Below are 14,975 nucleotides of genomic sequence, written 5' to 3'. Positions count from 1 at the left end.
AGCAGTTTGGGTCTAGAGTGTCACCCCCTTTGAACAGGGGGATGACCGCAGCAGCTTTCCAATCTTTAGGGATCGCGGGACAATACAAAAGAGAGGTTGAACAGGCTGGTAATAGGGGTTGCAACAATGGAGGCGGATAGTTTTAGAAAGAGAGGGTCCAGATTGTCTTGCCAACTGATTTTTACTGGTCCAGGTTTTGCATTGAGAATGACTGACAGGGTTGGGAAATATGAATTTTTGAGACTACCTAAATCATATAAACTGGAACAGCCATCTCAATAATGGGTGCATTAACTCCAACTACTGACAGATTAGATCAGTTTAGAAACATATATGTAGCATAAGATTAATCAACCAATCAATGTACATAAAAAAAACACAGGTATTGAATCAAACAATTCTGAATATCAACCTGCAATAAAGCAGTCTGGGAAAGATGGTAATGATGGGCGTGGTTTTGAGCAAACATACATTTGGAATTTTACTCAACAAGCTTGTTCAAATTAGCTCACATAGAGCAGAGTATGTTGAGTAAACACAACACGTTATCTCAAATTCTTGTCCATTTGAAGTCCACTATACTCACATATTTAGCTGATTAAGCCATTGGTTAAATTGGCTTTTTTACAGTGTTACCTTCCAAAGGCAATCATGAATTTGTAATTTTTGCTCACATCGAGCAGAGTTTGTTGAGTAGCTTACATTCTTGTCCTTTTGAAGTCCACTCAACTCACAGAATAATAATTATTTAGGAATTGGTTAAGTTGGCTTTTTTACTGTGCATGTAATTAGAGTAAATTACTGTAAAATCAAAAAAACACATCTCCCTCAATGAATGTATTTAATTAATTAATTCATTACAATTACAGTAACATTTACTTGTTTATGGTATAATACTGTGGGTATTGTTTCATTGGTTACTATACTTACTTGCCACTAGCTGCCGGTAAGTTACTGTCAAATTCACAGCAACCCCTTTACAGTCTAAATTGCACCTTTGAATTGAAATTAAATGAATCTCCTGAATTTAAGTGGGGTTGACCTCAACCATGTGTCCTACAGTGGTAGCTTGACCCTAGGATCTGACTGTTAACCTCTTTCTCTCTTTGCACTTACAGGTTTTCACTGGTATCTTTGCTGGTGAGATGTTTGCCAAGCTGGCTGCCATGGATCCATACTACTACTTCCAGGAAGGCTGGAATTGTTTTGACAGCTTCATCGTGACCCTCAGTTTAGTCGAGCTGGTATTGGCTGACATTGAGGGTCTGTCTGTGCTCAGGTCATTCCGATTGGTGAGTAAGAAAAGTGGTGTGAACTGGAATGATGGAGCATAATGATAACCATCTATGACCTTGATGTCCAGAGTTTACTGAAGGTGGAGTGAAGGGTTCATTCTGCTGCAGAGTTATCTTGACTTGACTAATGCCCAAATTCTCAAACAGTATGATTAACCACTTCAAATCTGTCTCTCCTACCCTCCCTCCCTCTATCTCTGTATCTTGTCTAGCTGAGAGTGTTTAAGCTGGCCAAGTCATGGCCCACACTCAACATGCTCATCAAAATCATTCACTCTTCTGTGGGAGCCCTGGGAAACTTGACCTTGGTGCTGGCCCTTATCGTCTTCATCTTCGCCGTGGTTGGCATGCAACTGTTTGGAAAGAACTACAAGGACTGTGTTTGTAAGATCGCAATAAGCTGTAAGCTGCCCCGTTGGCACATGAATGACTTCTTTCACTCATTTCTCATGGTGTTTCGGGTTCTGTGCGGGGAGTGGATCGAGTCCATGTGGGACTGCATGGAAGTGGCCGGCCAGAACATGTGCATGATCGTCTTCTTGATGGTCATGGTCATAGGCAACTTGGTGGTAAGAAAAACAACCATTGAAATATCCATAATCGAGTAGCAGTTTTTTGCATACCCTACCTGTGAAGATCAGGTCTCTCTTCACTTAGTGAATTGGAAGCAAGTAGCATTTCTGCATCCATATCCACATATAACTATGGTTTGTGCATTATAATTTTGGTCTGGTTAAGCCTGATATCAGTTAGTTTGCGGTTAGTGACACATCTGCTAAGACCTGCTCTATGTGCACCGCCCTCTCCCCAGGTGTTGAACCTGTTCCTTGCCTTGTTGCTGAGCTCGTTCAGCGCAGACAACCTGGCACCCTCAGACGATGACGGAGAACAGAACAACCTGCAAATAGCCGTCGGTCGAATAAAGACGGGGATTGCCTGGGCCAAGGTCTTTGTAGCCGAGGTTATGAAGAAGGTATGCTGTGATGACATGTCCTCTATGTTCTGTATATATGACATCACTCTGATGTCATTGTTGTGTTGTTTCTGTGTTGTTTTAACAATACCAAGACAAACGCTTTCACAATGTACTTGAACGTCAGTACTGTTTTTTTGACTGATTTTAAATCTGATTCTGATTGCAAATCTGATTCTGATGGCAAGGAGGAGGAAGAAGCAGAGGATGAGCAGAAGCATCTTGATGAGTTTGACGAGAAGCTTAACTGCATCGCGAACCAGAAGGGCATAGACATCAACCGCGAGCTGGACTACATCAATGGGACTACCAGTGGTATTGGCAGCAGCGTGGGCAAGTACATGATCGACGAGGACCACATGTCCTTCATCCACAATCCTAACCTGACCGTGTGTGTTCCCATTGCGGTCGGGGAGTCAGATTTCGATAACCTCAACACAGAGGACTTCAGCAGCGAGTCGGATGTGGAGAACAGCAAAGACGTGAGTATGGAGGGATGGGTGTGATATATTCCTTCTATGCTATTTAAATATAGAAATGGTTGGGGCGTGGGGAGGTTGAGAGGGGAGGTTGATGGTTGTGGAAGGTGGTTAACCGGAAAATGGGAAGGGGGATTTTGGGTGCTTGATTAGGTGAAAGGCTTGACGGAGTTCTGTTGGAGGTTTAGGATAAGTTGTGGATTGACTTGTTGAGACCTTATCAAATATAGTGGTTACGTAATTTTCTATGAATTGGAGTGCGTTAGCATCCACTCCTCTAAGATCGCTCATACTTCTGACTTCTTATATGTTTTTTTTGTAGGTTTTCACATATTCTATATGCATTAGCTAGCTTCGTGTTGCTGAATATGTCTTCCCTACTTAGCCGCAAAAGTGTGACACATTCATATTTCTCAAAAACAACTTTATTTCAAAGGAGTGCTATACTGCACATGTGCAGTTTGGCACAGCTCGTTAACTTGAGATGATCACGTGTTTCTACATAGCTTGCTTGGTGACCATTACACTGCTAGCTAGCGTGATCAAGGGTTTGTATTGGAATGGCCGTTAGAAATGTCTCTTTCTGTACAGAATTTCTTTGATTTAGCTAAATCTCACCTAACTAAACATGCTAGTTAGCTAACTAGCACAACTAACACAATGTATTTTGCAAACCTAGATAGCTAGGTACTGAAACAAATGCAAAGGATCTCTAACTCAAATCAGAAATCACAACAGGATTAGCTTAAACTAATCAAAAGATACAGTTATTTTAGTAATCGCATCGTCTTTCACAAGTTGAATCGTGGCTAATGTGTTTGCCTTTATCCGTCACTGGCTCTCCTGATGAGTAGAAGGAGGTAATGTATACACTTTTGTTAGCAAATGCAAGCTACAATACGCCAATGATGAGACTGTGACCATAGAAATATAACTCCTAGAAGTGGAATAGCCCCTCAGACCATGGCAATTTGACAGCCCCTTATGGGTACACTCAATATGGCTGACATTGTATGCTTAATTGCCACGTTAACATGGAATGTTCATTAAAATGATGCTGTGGCTTTATAATGTCAATTGTGTTGACTGTTAATAAAGCACAAATTGAATGCTGTACTTCCAGCTTTATTTTCTGATCATGGGTACTCTAAAAATGGCCGCCAGTCTACCCATCAATGACCCATTGACTTGGATGTCCGTTCTAGGAATTATATTTCTATGACTGACTTGGAAGGTAATGTATAGCTACATTTATGTTAGCTAATACAAGCTACAATATGGTAGTGATGAGAAAGAATGACTTTGTGACTAAATAGGATTTAGCAAGGTGTGTCAACAAAGTGCTTACTTTCACTTGCGCATCTTCTAATGGTTAACTAGAAATAGTTAACACACTCCAGAAAACAAATCAATCAGAGGAAATATTGATTCCTTATAGCAAAACATTATGCCTCAAGCTTATTATTGCGTTTGCACCCACTACTAACCAGGGGTTGGAACCATTATGGTTTCGTTCTGAACAGAACCATTCTTTTTTTCCTACCGTTCCACTGTTCCGAACAACAAAATAAAGTTTTGAACCGGTTCGAACCAAAAAAAAGTACCGGTTTGTATTGTTCCTTTCTATTCTTTTTTAAACCTCTGAAACCGTCATTTATTTACATTTAGCTCGACATTAAATTACTTAATCAATTAGTGCGGATAAAACAGCTTGCTATGGAGCAGGTAAGCGATTTAATCTCTACAGGAAATTGTATTTTGCCGTAAAAGCATGGTAAAATCATAATGAAAGACAAACACACACACACACACACACTGTGGTGCCAGTCACAGTGTAGGGCGCGAGATGCAACTGACATTTTGCAGATGAGGAGAGCACGAGAGAGGAAGGAGGAAGCTTGCCTTGAAGCGCTGGGCACATAGCCCAGCTGGGCACATAGCAGCACCACCTGAAAAAATTGTATTAATAAAAACAATATATATATATATAATATATATATATATATATATATCTTTTTTGTAAGTATTTTTTCACAAAAGTAGTGCGCTGGGCCTTTACTAGTCCTGAATTAGCGCGGGGAAATGTTTTTTTCCCGCACCATGCTTATAATGTTGGCAGTAGGCTACAGTAACCTATGCTTCAGAGGGCAGGGGCAGATAGCCTACACACAAGTATACCCACTGGCAAAGATTTCCAGCCGGTAGGCAGACACTGGAATAAGTTTCTGAGTGGTCAGAATGTAATAGAAAGTTAGAAAGTTATTAACCGCTTCCCATGCTTTTAAAATAACGGTTATGTCCCGGAACAGTATAGATCACTTTAGTTTCAGGTTAGGGTTCTGTTCCTCAAATTATTTCCTTCTTTTCCAGTTTTCGGTTCTGTTCCCTGAACTGGTTCCAACCCTTGCTACTAACCACTATTGTTATCCAGCATATTCATTTTAATTAGTGTGCTTGCTTCAGCAAGATCACTACTGTTAAATAGCTGATGCAATCGCTCAAATTTTCTTCAGGAAATGTACCTTTTCTAGTTATAGATGTAGCATGATGCTTTGCAGAGTAGCCAAATACAGTGCCTTCAGAAAGTGTTTATGCCCCTTGACTTATTCCACATTTTGTTGTGTTACTGACTGAATTCCAAATGTTTTAAATGTTTTAATTTGATTTCTTACCCATCTACACTCAATACCCCATAATGACAAAGTAAAAACATGTTCATAGAAAATTTTGCATATTTATTGAAAATGAAATACAGAAATATCTCATTTCTTCACACCCCTGAGTCAATACATGTTAGAATCATCTTTGGCAGCGATTACAGCTGTGAGTTGTTCTGGGTAAGTCTCTAACAGCTTTGCACACCTGGAATGTACAATATCTGCACTTATTTCTTTTCAAGTTCTGCCAAGTTGACTGCCATTTTCAAGTCTTGCCCTAGATTTTAAGCCCGATTTTAAGTCCAAACTATAAGTAGGCCACTCAGGAACATTCAATGTAATCTTGGTAAGAAACTCTAGTGTATATTTGGCCTTGTGGTTTAGGTTATTGTCCTCCTGAAAGGTGAATTTGTCTCCCAGTGTCTGTTTGGAAAGCAGACTGAACCAGATTTTCCTCTGGGAATTTGCCTGTGCTTAGCTCTATTCCATTTATTTTTATCTTTAAAAAAAATCTTCCTGAAGACAAGCATACTCATAACATGATGCAGCCACCACCATGCTTGAAAATATGAAGAGTGGTACTCAGTAACGTGTTGTGTTGGATTTGCCTCAAACATAACACTTTGTATTCAGGACATAAAGTACATTTCTTTGCCACATTTTTGCAGTTTTACTTTAGTACCTTATTGCAAACAGGCTGCATATTTTAGAATATTTGTATTCTGTACCTGCTTTCTTCTTTTTGCGCTGTTATTTAGGTTAGTATTGTGGAGTAGCTATAATGTTGATGATTCATCCTCAGTTTTCTCCTGTCACAGCCATTAAACTCTGTAACTGTTTTAAAGTCACCATTGGCTTCATGGTGAAATCCCTGAGCGGTGTCCTTCCTCTCTAGTAACTGAGTTAGGAAGGACACCTGTATCTTTGTAGTAACTGGGTGTATTGACACACCATCCAAATTGTAAATAATAACTTCACCATGTTCAAAGGATGTTCAACTTCTCCTTTTAAAAATGTTTACCAATCTACCGATAGGTGCCCTTCTTTGCGAGGAAAACCTGCCTGATCTTTGTGGTTGAATCGGTGTTTGAAATGTACTGCTCGACTAAGGGGCCTTAGTCGAGCAATTAGATAATTGTATGTGTTGGGTACAGAGATGGTAGAAATGATTGTGACTTGTTAAGCAAATTCTTGCTCCTGAACATATTTAGGCTTGCCAAAACAAAGGGGTCGAATACTTATTGACTCAAGACATTTCAGCTTTTCATTTTTTTTAAACTTGTAAACATAAAAGAAGTATAATTCCACTTTGACATTATGGGGTATGATCTCAATTGTAGCCTTTTTAAATTCAGGCTGTAACACAACACAATGTGGAAAAAGTCAAGGGGTGTGAATACGTTCTGAACATGCTGAGGCTCTTGAGATTGCAGTCCTAATGTAGTAGATGATGTAATGGCTTAAAGTGCATTTGTGTGTGTGTGTGTGTGTGTGTGTGTGTGCGTGTGTGTGTGTGTGTGTGTGTGTGTGTGTGTGTGTGTGTGTGTGTGTGTGTATGCCATGTTTTTTAATCCACTCATCAACACTGGACTGAGCAGTGAATATAGAGCGGTGAACACAGAGGGGCGAACACAGGAGACCTTCAGATGACCTGACGTTTCAGAACATTTGTTTAAACATGGCAGTACCACTGGCTCTGCAGACTGACAGACAGACAGACAGATGGACACTGCTTTGTGTATGTCAACGTGTGGGAAAGGTCCTCCTCACTCGTACAGTATGTGGATATGTTGGGGAGCTCTGATGCTTGGGTCACCTTGACCTGGTTTGCAGAGGGAAGTCATGCAGCAGCTCTAATACCTGTACCAGATTCCAGTCTTCTCCGCTACCTGTCTCCACCAACCACAAGGCTGGCTATCCTGCATCTAAGCCTGTCACAGCCCAGCCCTGCAGCGATTGGATGGACACAGAGCCCCTGTCAGACAGTCAGGGATCTGTCTGGCTGTTTGTGATACTGGAGAAAGAGAGCAAGAGAGAGGGGGAGAGAGAGAGTGTGTATGAGAGTAAGAGAGAAAAGCACAGTCTTTCTGCTGACTATCCAGGATTCTAAAGTGAAGCGTCATTCATCTGTAAATTGGATTAGCTCTGTGCGTGTGCGCGTGCGTGCGTGCATTTGTCCTGGTTCACCTTGACTTATTGTTCAGCTTTGAGATGATTTATTAGGTTGGCTAGACAAGGCATATGTCTGTTTAAACATCTCTACCTGAACATGCTGTTTGAGATCAGCCTCAATACATTTACATTTTATGCCTTTCATAGAACTATGTGTTGAATCATCTCTCCATAACCGTTTCACTGTAATCATATCAAATAATACTTTGTTAATGGTCGTCGTTTGTGGTTCGACTGTTGTATTTAAGAATAAGCATTTTTTCTGAGAGTCTGTGAGTATCTTTACCGTGAGACATGAATTAAAAAGCCCCGGCCTATGATCCTTCCTCCACCTCACTTTTATTAACATGTTTACCATATCAATTACCTTCTTGAGTGTCGTATGTGTTTTTTTACTCAATCCTGGGCATTGAGTAAAAGGTTTAACCACTGGATCTAATGCTCTAGTCTATTTACATAAAGATACCTAGCAACAAATCATGCATCACTGTCAATTCTGCGTATGCACATTTATCATTGACCAGCCCTAATAATGTAATCACTCAGCAGCCAAGGTTAATGACAAACTGGTCAATGTTGCTATTAATAATACTCACTTCAAGGAAAATAGACAAGGTTACCCACACATCCATGGTCGGAATGTAAGAGAATGTGTTAAAAATGCAGACAACATGTAACATCTAACCTCCAGCTGAGACACACAGCTTTTCCTGGTTAGGTTACGTGGCCCTTAAATCATGATGCCTTTGAGGTATCCACAGAAAGGGTGAGTAGGTGACTAGTGGATGCTTTTGTAGGCAGTGGGTACCACTGTGCAGTATCTTTGTACATACTAGCTCATAACACCACAGAATGTTCTGTGATGTTAGGAGTCTGACCCTCTCTCCTGTTGTCTGTCTCAGCTGGATGACACTAGCTCTTCGGAGGGCAGCACCATAGACATCAAGCCTGACGTGGAGGAAGTGGTGGTGGTGGAGGTTGTGGAGGAGTTCCTGGACCCAGACGCCTGCTGGACAGATGGTAACTAAGAAGCCACAGAGAGACACAGGCCTCAGTCTGGCCACAATAGCACTTAGCATTTATACTAACTGATTTCATTGTGGGCCATGGCAAGTGTGGGTTGGTGAGTGTCTGTACTCATCTTCAGTTTGTATGGCATAATGAGGCCATTTTATGGACGTGTGCATGTGTAGTCAATAGTGTGTACATGTCCTAAATGTATTTGACTGTGTCAGTAACAGTGAGTGTGTGTGCCCTCTTATCCAGAATGTGTTGCCAAGTATACGTTTTTGTACTTGCCCATCGATCATGGCTGGGGGAAGCACTGGTGGTTCCTGAGAAAGACAAGCTACCTGATTGTGGAGCACAACTGGTTTGAGACCGTCATCATCTTCATGATCCTTCTCAGTAGCGGGGCGTTGGTAAGAATGCACACACACACACATTTGTTTTACTATCCTTGTGGGGACTTAACAATTGATTCCCATTCAAAATCGTATTTTTCCTAACCCTAAATATAACCCTAATCCTTAACCTAAACCTAACCCTAACTCCTAAACCTAACCCTAATTCTAACCCTAGCCCTAAACCTAACCCCTAAGCCTAAAATAGCTTTTTTCTTTGGGTGGACTTGTGAAATGTCTCCATTTGTTTTACTATCCTTGTGTGGACTTCTGGTAAAAACCAAAACACACAGACTAACAGTTTAGCTCATACTGCACCATTAAGTACTGTCTTACAGTAAACCGTATCAGTTCCGACAGAATGTACTGAAATTTAATCATTAAATAGATTAATATTTTATTCCCCCATCATGCCTTTTACCTGTCTACGACTGTTTGTGACATGATTCTTGCTAATGAGCAGCAAAGTTCTGTAATGCATTAACCTTTTAAGCAAAGGGATCCAGCTTAGTTTTCAGCTTTATGGGGGACTGTAGCACAATGGTGATTCAGAATGCTTACAGTGCCTTCAGAAAGTATTCACACCCCTTGATTTTTTACACATTTGTTGTGTTACAAGGTGGGATTAAAATGTATTTAGTTGTCATTTTTTGGACAACGATCTAAACAAAATACTCTGTAATGTCAAAGTGATTCCCCCCCCCCCCTAACATTAGTAAAAATATTATGAAAAATAAAACACTAATATATCTTGATTACATGGGTATTCAACCCCCTGAGTCAATGCATGTTGGAATCACCTTCGGCAGTGATTACAGCTGTGAGTCTATCTGGGTAAGTCTATTTGAGTTTTGCACACCTGGATTGTACCATATTTTCATTTTTTTCCCCATTTTTTTTTTCAAGCTTTGTCAAGTTTTCAAGCAGATTTATGTCAAAACTGTAACTAGGCCACTCAGGAACATTCAATGTCGTCTTGGTTAGCAACTCCAGTGTACATTTGGCCTTGTGTTGAAGGTTATTGTACTGCTGAAAGGTAAATGGGTCTCCCAGTGTCTGTTGTAAAGCAGACTGAACCAGTTCTTCCTCTAGAATTTTCCCTGTGCTTAGCTCTATTAAGTTTATTTTTATTTAAAAAAACCTCCCTAGTCTTTGCTGATGACAAGCATACCCATTACATGATGCAGCCACAACCATGCTTGAAAATGTGAAGAGAGGTACTCAGTGATGTGTTGGATTTGCCCCAAACATAACGGTTAGTATTCAGGACATACAGTGCCTTGCGAAAGTATTTGGCCCCCTTGAACTTTGCGACCTTTTGCCACATTTCAGGCTTCAAACATAAAGATATAAAACTGTATTTTTTGTGAAGAATCAACAACAAGTGGGACACAATCATGAAGTGGAACGACATTTATTGGATATTTCAAACTTTTTTAACAAATAAAAAACTGAAAAATTGGACGTGCAAAATTATTCAGCCCCTTTACTTTCAGTGCAGCAAACTCTCTCCAGAAGTTCAGTGAGGATCTCTGAATGATCCAATGTTGACCTAAATGACTAATGATGATAAATACAATCCACCTGTGTGTAATCAAGTCTCCGTATAAATGCACCTGCACTGTGATAGTCTCAGAGGTCCGTTAAAAGCGCAGCGAGCATCATGAAGAACAAGGAACACACCAGGTAGGTCCGAGATACTGTTGTGAAGAAGTTTAAAGCCGGATTTGGATACAAAAAGATTTCCCAAGCTTTAAACATCCCAAGGAGCACTGTGCAAGCGATAATATTGAAATGGAAGGAGTATCAGACCACTGCAAATCTACCAAGACCTGGCCGTCCCTCTAAACTTTCAGCTCATACAAGGGGAAGACTGATCAGAGATGCAGCCAAGAGGCCCATGATCACTCTGGATGAACTGCAGAGATCTACAGCTGAGGTGGGAGACTCTGTCCATAGGACAACAATCAGTCGTATATTGCACAAATCTGGCCTTTATGGAAGAGTGGCAAGAAGAAAGCCATTTCTTAAAGATATCCATAAAAAGTGTCGTTTAAAGTTTGCCACAAGCCACCTGGGAGACACACCAAACATGTGGAAGAAGGTGCTCTGGTCAGATGAAACCAAAATGAAACTTTTTGGCAACAATGCAAAACGTTATGTTTGGCGTAAAAGCAACACAGCTGAACACACCATCCCCACTGTCAAACATGGTGGTGGCAGCATCATGGTTTGGGCCTGCTTTTCTTCAGCAGGGACAGGGAAGATGGTTAAAATTGGGAAGATAGATAGATGGAGCCAAATACAGGACCATTCTGGAAGAAAACCTGATGGAGTCTGCAAAAGACCTGAGACTGGGACGGAGATTTGTGTTCCAACAAGACAATGATCCAAAACATAAAGCAAAATCTACAATGGAATGGTTCAAAAATAAACATATCCAGGTGTTAGAATGGCCAAGTCAAAGTCCAGACCTGAATCCAATCGAGAATCTGTGGAAAGAACTGAAAACTGCTGTTCACAAATGCTCTCCATCCAACCTCACTGAGCTCGAGCTGTTTTGCAAGGAGGAATGGGAAAAAATGTCAGTCTCTCGATGTGCAAAACTGATAAAGACATACCCCAAGCGACTTACAGCTGTAATCGCAGCAAAAGGTATTAACTTAAGGGGGCTGAATAATTTTGCACGCCCAATTTTTCAGTTTTTGATTTGTTAAAAAAGTTTGAAATATCCAATAAATGTCGTTCCACTTCATGATTGTGTCCCACTTGTTGTTGATTCTTCCCCAAAAAATACAGTTTTATATCTTTGTGCTCGAAGCCTGAAATGTGGCAAAAGGTCGCAAAGTTCAAGGGGGCCGAATACTTTCGCAAGGCACTGTACTGTACATTACATTTCTTTGACAATATTTTTTTTACTTATTTTTACTTTAGTGCCTTATTGCAAACAGGATGCATATTTTAGAATATTTGTATTCTGTACCTGCTTTCTTCTTTTCGCTCTGTTATTTAGGTTAATATTGTGGAGTAGCTACAATGTTGTTGATCCATCCTCAGTCTTCTCCTATCACAGCCATTAAACTCTGTAACTGATTTTTTTTTCATGCCTTTTACCTGTCTACGACTGTTTGTGACATGATTCTTGCTAATGAGCAGCAAAGTTCTGTAATGCATTAACCTTTTAAGCAAAGGGATCCAGCTTAGTTTTCAGCTTTATGGGGGACTGTAGCACAATGGTGATTCAGAATGCTTACAGTGCCTTCAGAAAGTATTCACACCCCTTGATTTTTTACACATTTGTTGTGTTACAAGGTGGGATTAAAATGTATTTAGTTGTCATTTTTTGGACAACGATCTAAACAAAATACTCTGTAATGTCAAAGTGATTCCCCCCCCCCCCTAACATTAGTAAAAATATTATGAAAAATAAAACACTAATATATCTTGATTACATGGGTATTCAACCCCCTGAGTCAATGCATGTTGGAATCACCTTCGGCAGTGATTACAGCTGTGAGTCTATCTGGGTAAGTCTATTTGAGTTTTGCACACCTGGATTGTACCATATTTTCATTTTTTTCCCCATTTTTTTTTTCAAGCTTTGTCAAGTTTTCAAGCAGATTTATGTCAAAACTGTAACTAGGCCACTCAGGAACATTCAATGTCGTCTTGGTTAGCAACTCCAGTGTACATTTGGCCTTGTGTTGAAGGTTATTGTACTGCTGAAAGGTAAATGGGTCTCCCAGTGTCTGTTGTAAAGCAGACTGAACCAGTTCTTCCTCTAGAATTTTCCCTGTGCTTAGCTCTATTAAGTTTATTTTTATTTAAAAAAACCTCCCTAGTCTTTGCTGATGACAAGCATACCCATTACATGATGCAGCCACAACCATGCTTGAAAATGTGAAGAGAGGTACTCAGTGATGTGTTGGATTTGCCCCAAACATAACGGTTAGTATTCAGGACATACAGTGCCTTGCGAAAGTATTTGGCCCCCTTGAACTTTGCGACCTTTTGCCACATTTCAGGCTTCAAACATAAAGATATAAAACTGTATTTTTTGTGAAGAATCAACAACAAGTGGGACACAATCATGAAGTGGAACGACATTTATTGGATATTTCAAACTTTTTTAACAAATAAAAAACTGAAAAATTGGACGTGCAAAATTATTCAGCCCCTTTACTTTCAGTGCAGCAAACTCTCTCCAGAAGTTCAGTGAGGATCTCTGAATGATCCAATGTTGACCTAAATGACTAATGATGATAAATACAATCCACCTGTGTGTAATCAAGTCTCCGTATAAATGCACCTGCACTGTGATAGTCTCAGAGGTCCGTTAAAAGCGCAGCGAGCATCATGAAGAACAAGGAACACACCAGGTAGGTCCGAGATACTGTTGTGAAGAAGTTTAAAGCCGGATTTGGATACAAAAAGATTTCCCAAGCTTTAAACATCCCAAGGAGCACTGTGCAAGCGATAATATTGAAATGGAAGGAGTATCAGACCACTGCAAATCTACCAAGACCTGGCCGTCCCTCTAAACTTTCAGCTCATACAAGGGGAAGACTGATCAGAGATGCAGCCAAGAGGCCCATGATCACTCTGGATGAACTGCAGAGATCTACAGCTGAGGTGGGAGACTCTGTCCATAGGACAACAATCAGTCGTATATTGCACAAATCTGGCCTTTATGGAAGAGTGGCAAGAAGAAAGCCATTTCTTAAAGATATCCATAAAAAGTGTCGTTTAAAGTTTGCCACAAGCCACCTGGGAGACACACCAAACATGTGGAAGAAGGTGCTCTGGTCAGATGAAACCAAAATTGAACTTTTTGGCAACAATGCAAAACGTTATGTTTGGCGTAAAAGCAACACAGCTGAACACACCATCCCCACTGTCAAACATGGTGGTGGCAGCATCATGGTTTGGGCCTGCTTTTCTTCAGCAGGGACAGGGAAGATGGTTAAAATTGGGAAGATAGATAGATGGAGCCAAATACAGGACCATTCTGGAAGAAAACCTGATGGAGTCTGCAAAAGACCTGAGACTGGGACGGAGATTTGTGTTCCAACAAGACAATGATCCAAAACATAAAGCAAAATCTACAATGGAATGGTTCAAAAATAAACATATCCAGGTGTTAGAATGGCCAAGTCAAAGTCCAGACCTGAATCCAATCGAGAATCTGTGGAAAGAACTGAAAACTGCTGTTCACAAATGCTCTCCATCCAACCTCACTGAGCTCGAGCTGTTTTGCAAGGAGGAATGGGAAAAAATGTCAGTCTCTCGATGTGCAAAACTGATAAAGACATACCCCAAGCGACTTACAGCTGTAATCGCAGCAAAAGGTATTAACTTAAGGGGGCTGAATAATTTTGCACGCCCAATTTTTCAGTTTTTGATTTGTTAAAAAAGTTTGAAATATCCAATAAATGTCGTTCCACTTCATGATTGTGTCCCACTTGTTGTTGATTCTTCCCCAAAAAATACAGTTTTATATCTTTGTGCTCGAAGCCTGAAATGTGGCAAAAGGTCGCAAAGTTCAAGGGGGCCGAATACTTTCGCAAGGCACTGTACTGTACATTACATTTCTTTGACAATATTTTTTTTACTTATTTTTACTTTAGTGCCTTATTGCAAACAGGATGCATATTTTAGAATATTTGTATTCTGTACCTGCTTTCTTCTTTTCGCTCTGTTATTTAGGTTAATATTGTGGAGTAGCTACAATGTTGTTGATCCATCCTCAGTCTTCTCCTATCACAGCCATTAAACTCTGTAACTGATTTTAAGTCACCATTGGCCTCATGGTGACATTCCTGAGTGGTTTGCTTCCTCTCCGACAACTGAAGGACACCTGTATCTTTGTAGTAACTGGGTGTATTGACACACCATTCAAAGGTTAATTAATAACTTAACCAAGCTCAATGGGATATTCAATGTCTGATTTGAATTATTTTTACCCATCTACCAATAGGTGCCCTTCTTTGCGAGGC

At 40.3% G+C, this 14,975-nt stretch overlaps 1 protein-coding gene across 3 annotated transcripts in view; it reads left to right on the top strand.

The window, feature by feature from the left end:
* LOC110493229 (sodium channel protein type 8 subunit alpha) overlaps nt 1–14,975 on the top strand; it is a 122,199-nt gene that overhangs the window by 79,894 nt on the left and 27,330 nt on the right. For all 3 annotated transcript variants that reach the window (XM_036950343.1, XM_036950341.1, XM_036950342.1), the window contains 6 exons: nt 1,119–1,292; nt 1,508–1,864; nt 2,107–2,268; nt 2,457–2,750; nt 8,479–8,596; nt 8,843–8,997. In XM_036950343.1, coding sequence (XP_036806238.1) covers nt 1,119–1,292; nt 1,508–1,864; nt 2,107–2,268; nt 2,457–2,750; nt 8,479–8,596; nt 8,843–8,997 — 1,260 coding nt within the window. The remainder of the gene's footprint in view (nt 1–1,118; nt 1,293–1,507; nt 1,865–2,106; nt 2,269–2,456; nt 2,751–8,478; nt 8,597–8,842; nt 8,998–14,975) is intronic.

This window comes from Oncorhynchus mykiss, chromosome 17 (genome assembly GCF_013265735.2).
Source record: "Oncorhynchus mykiss isolate Arlee chromosome 17, USDA_OmykA_1.1, whole genome shotgun sequence".
Taxonomy (NCBI): Eukaryota; Metazoa; Chordata; class Actinopteri; order Salmoniformes; family Salmonidae; genus Oncorhynchus; species Oncorhynchus mykiss.
Note: the sequence above shows the minus strand (reverse complement) of the source record. Positions and strands in the feature narration are given on the sequence as shown.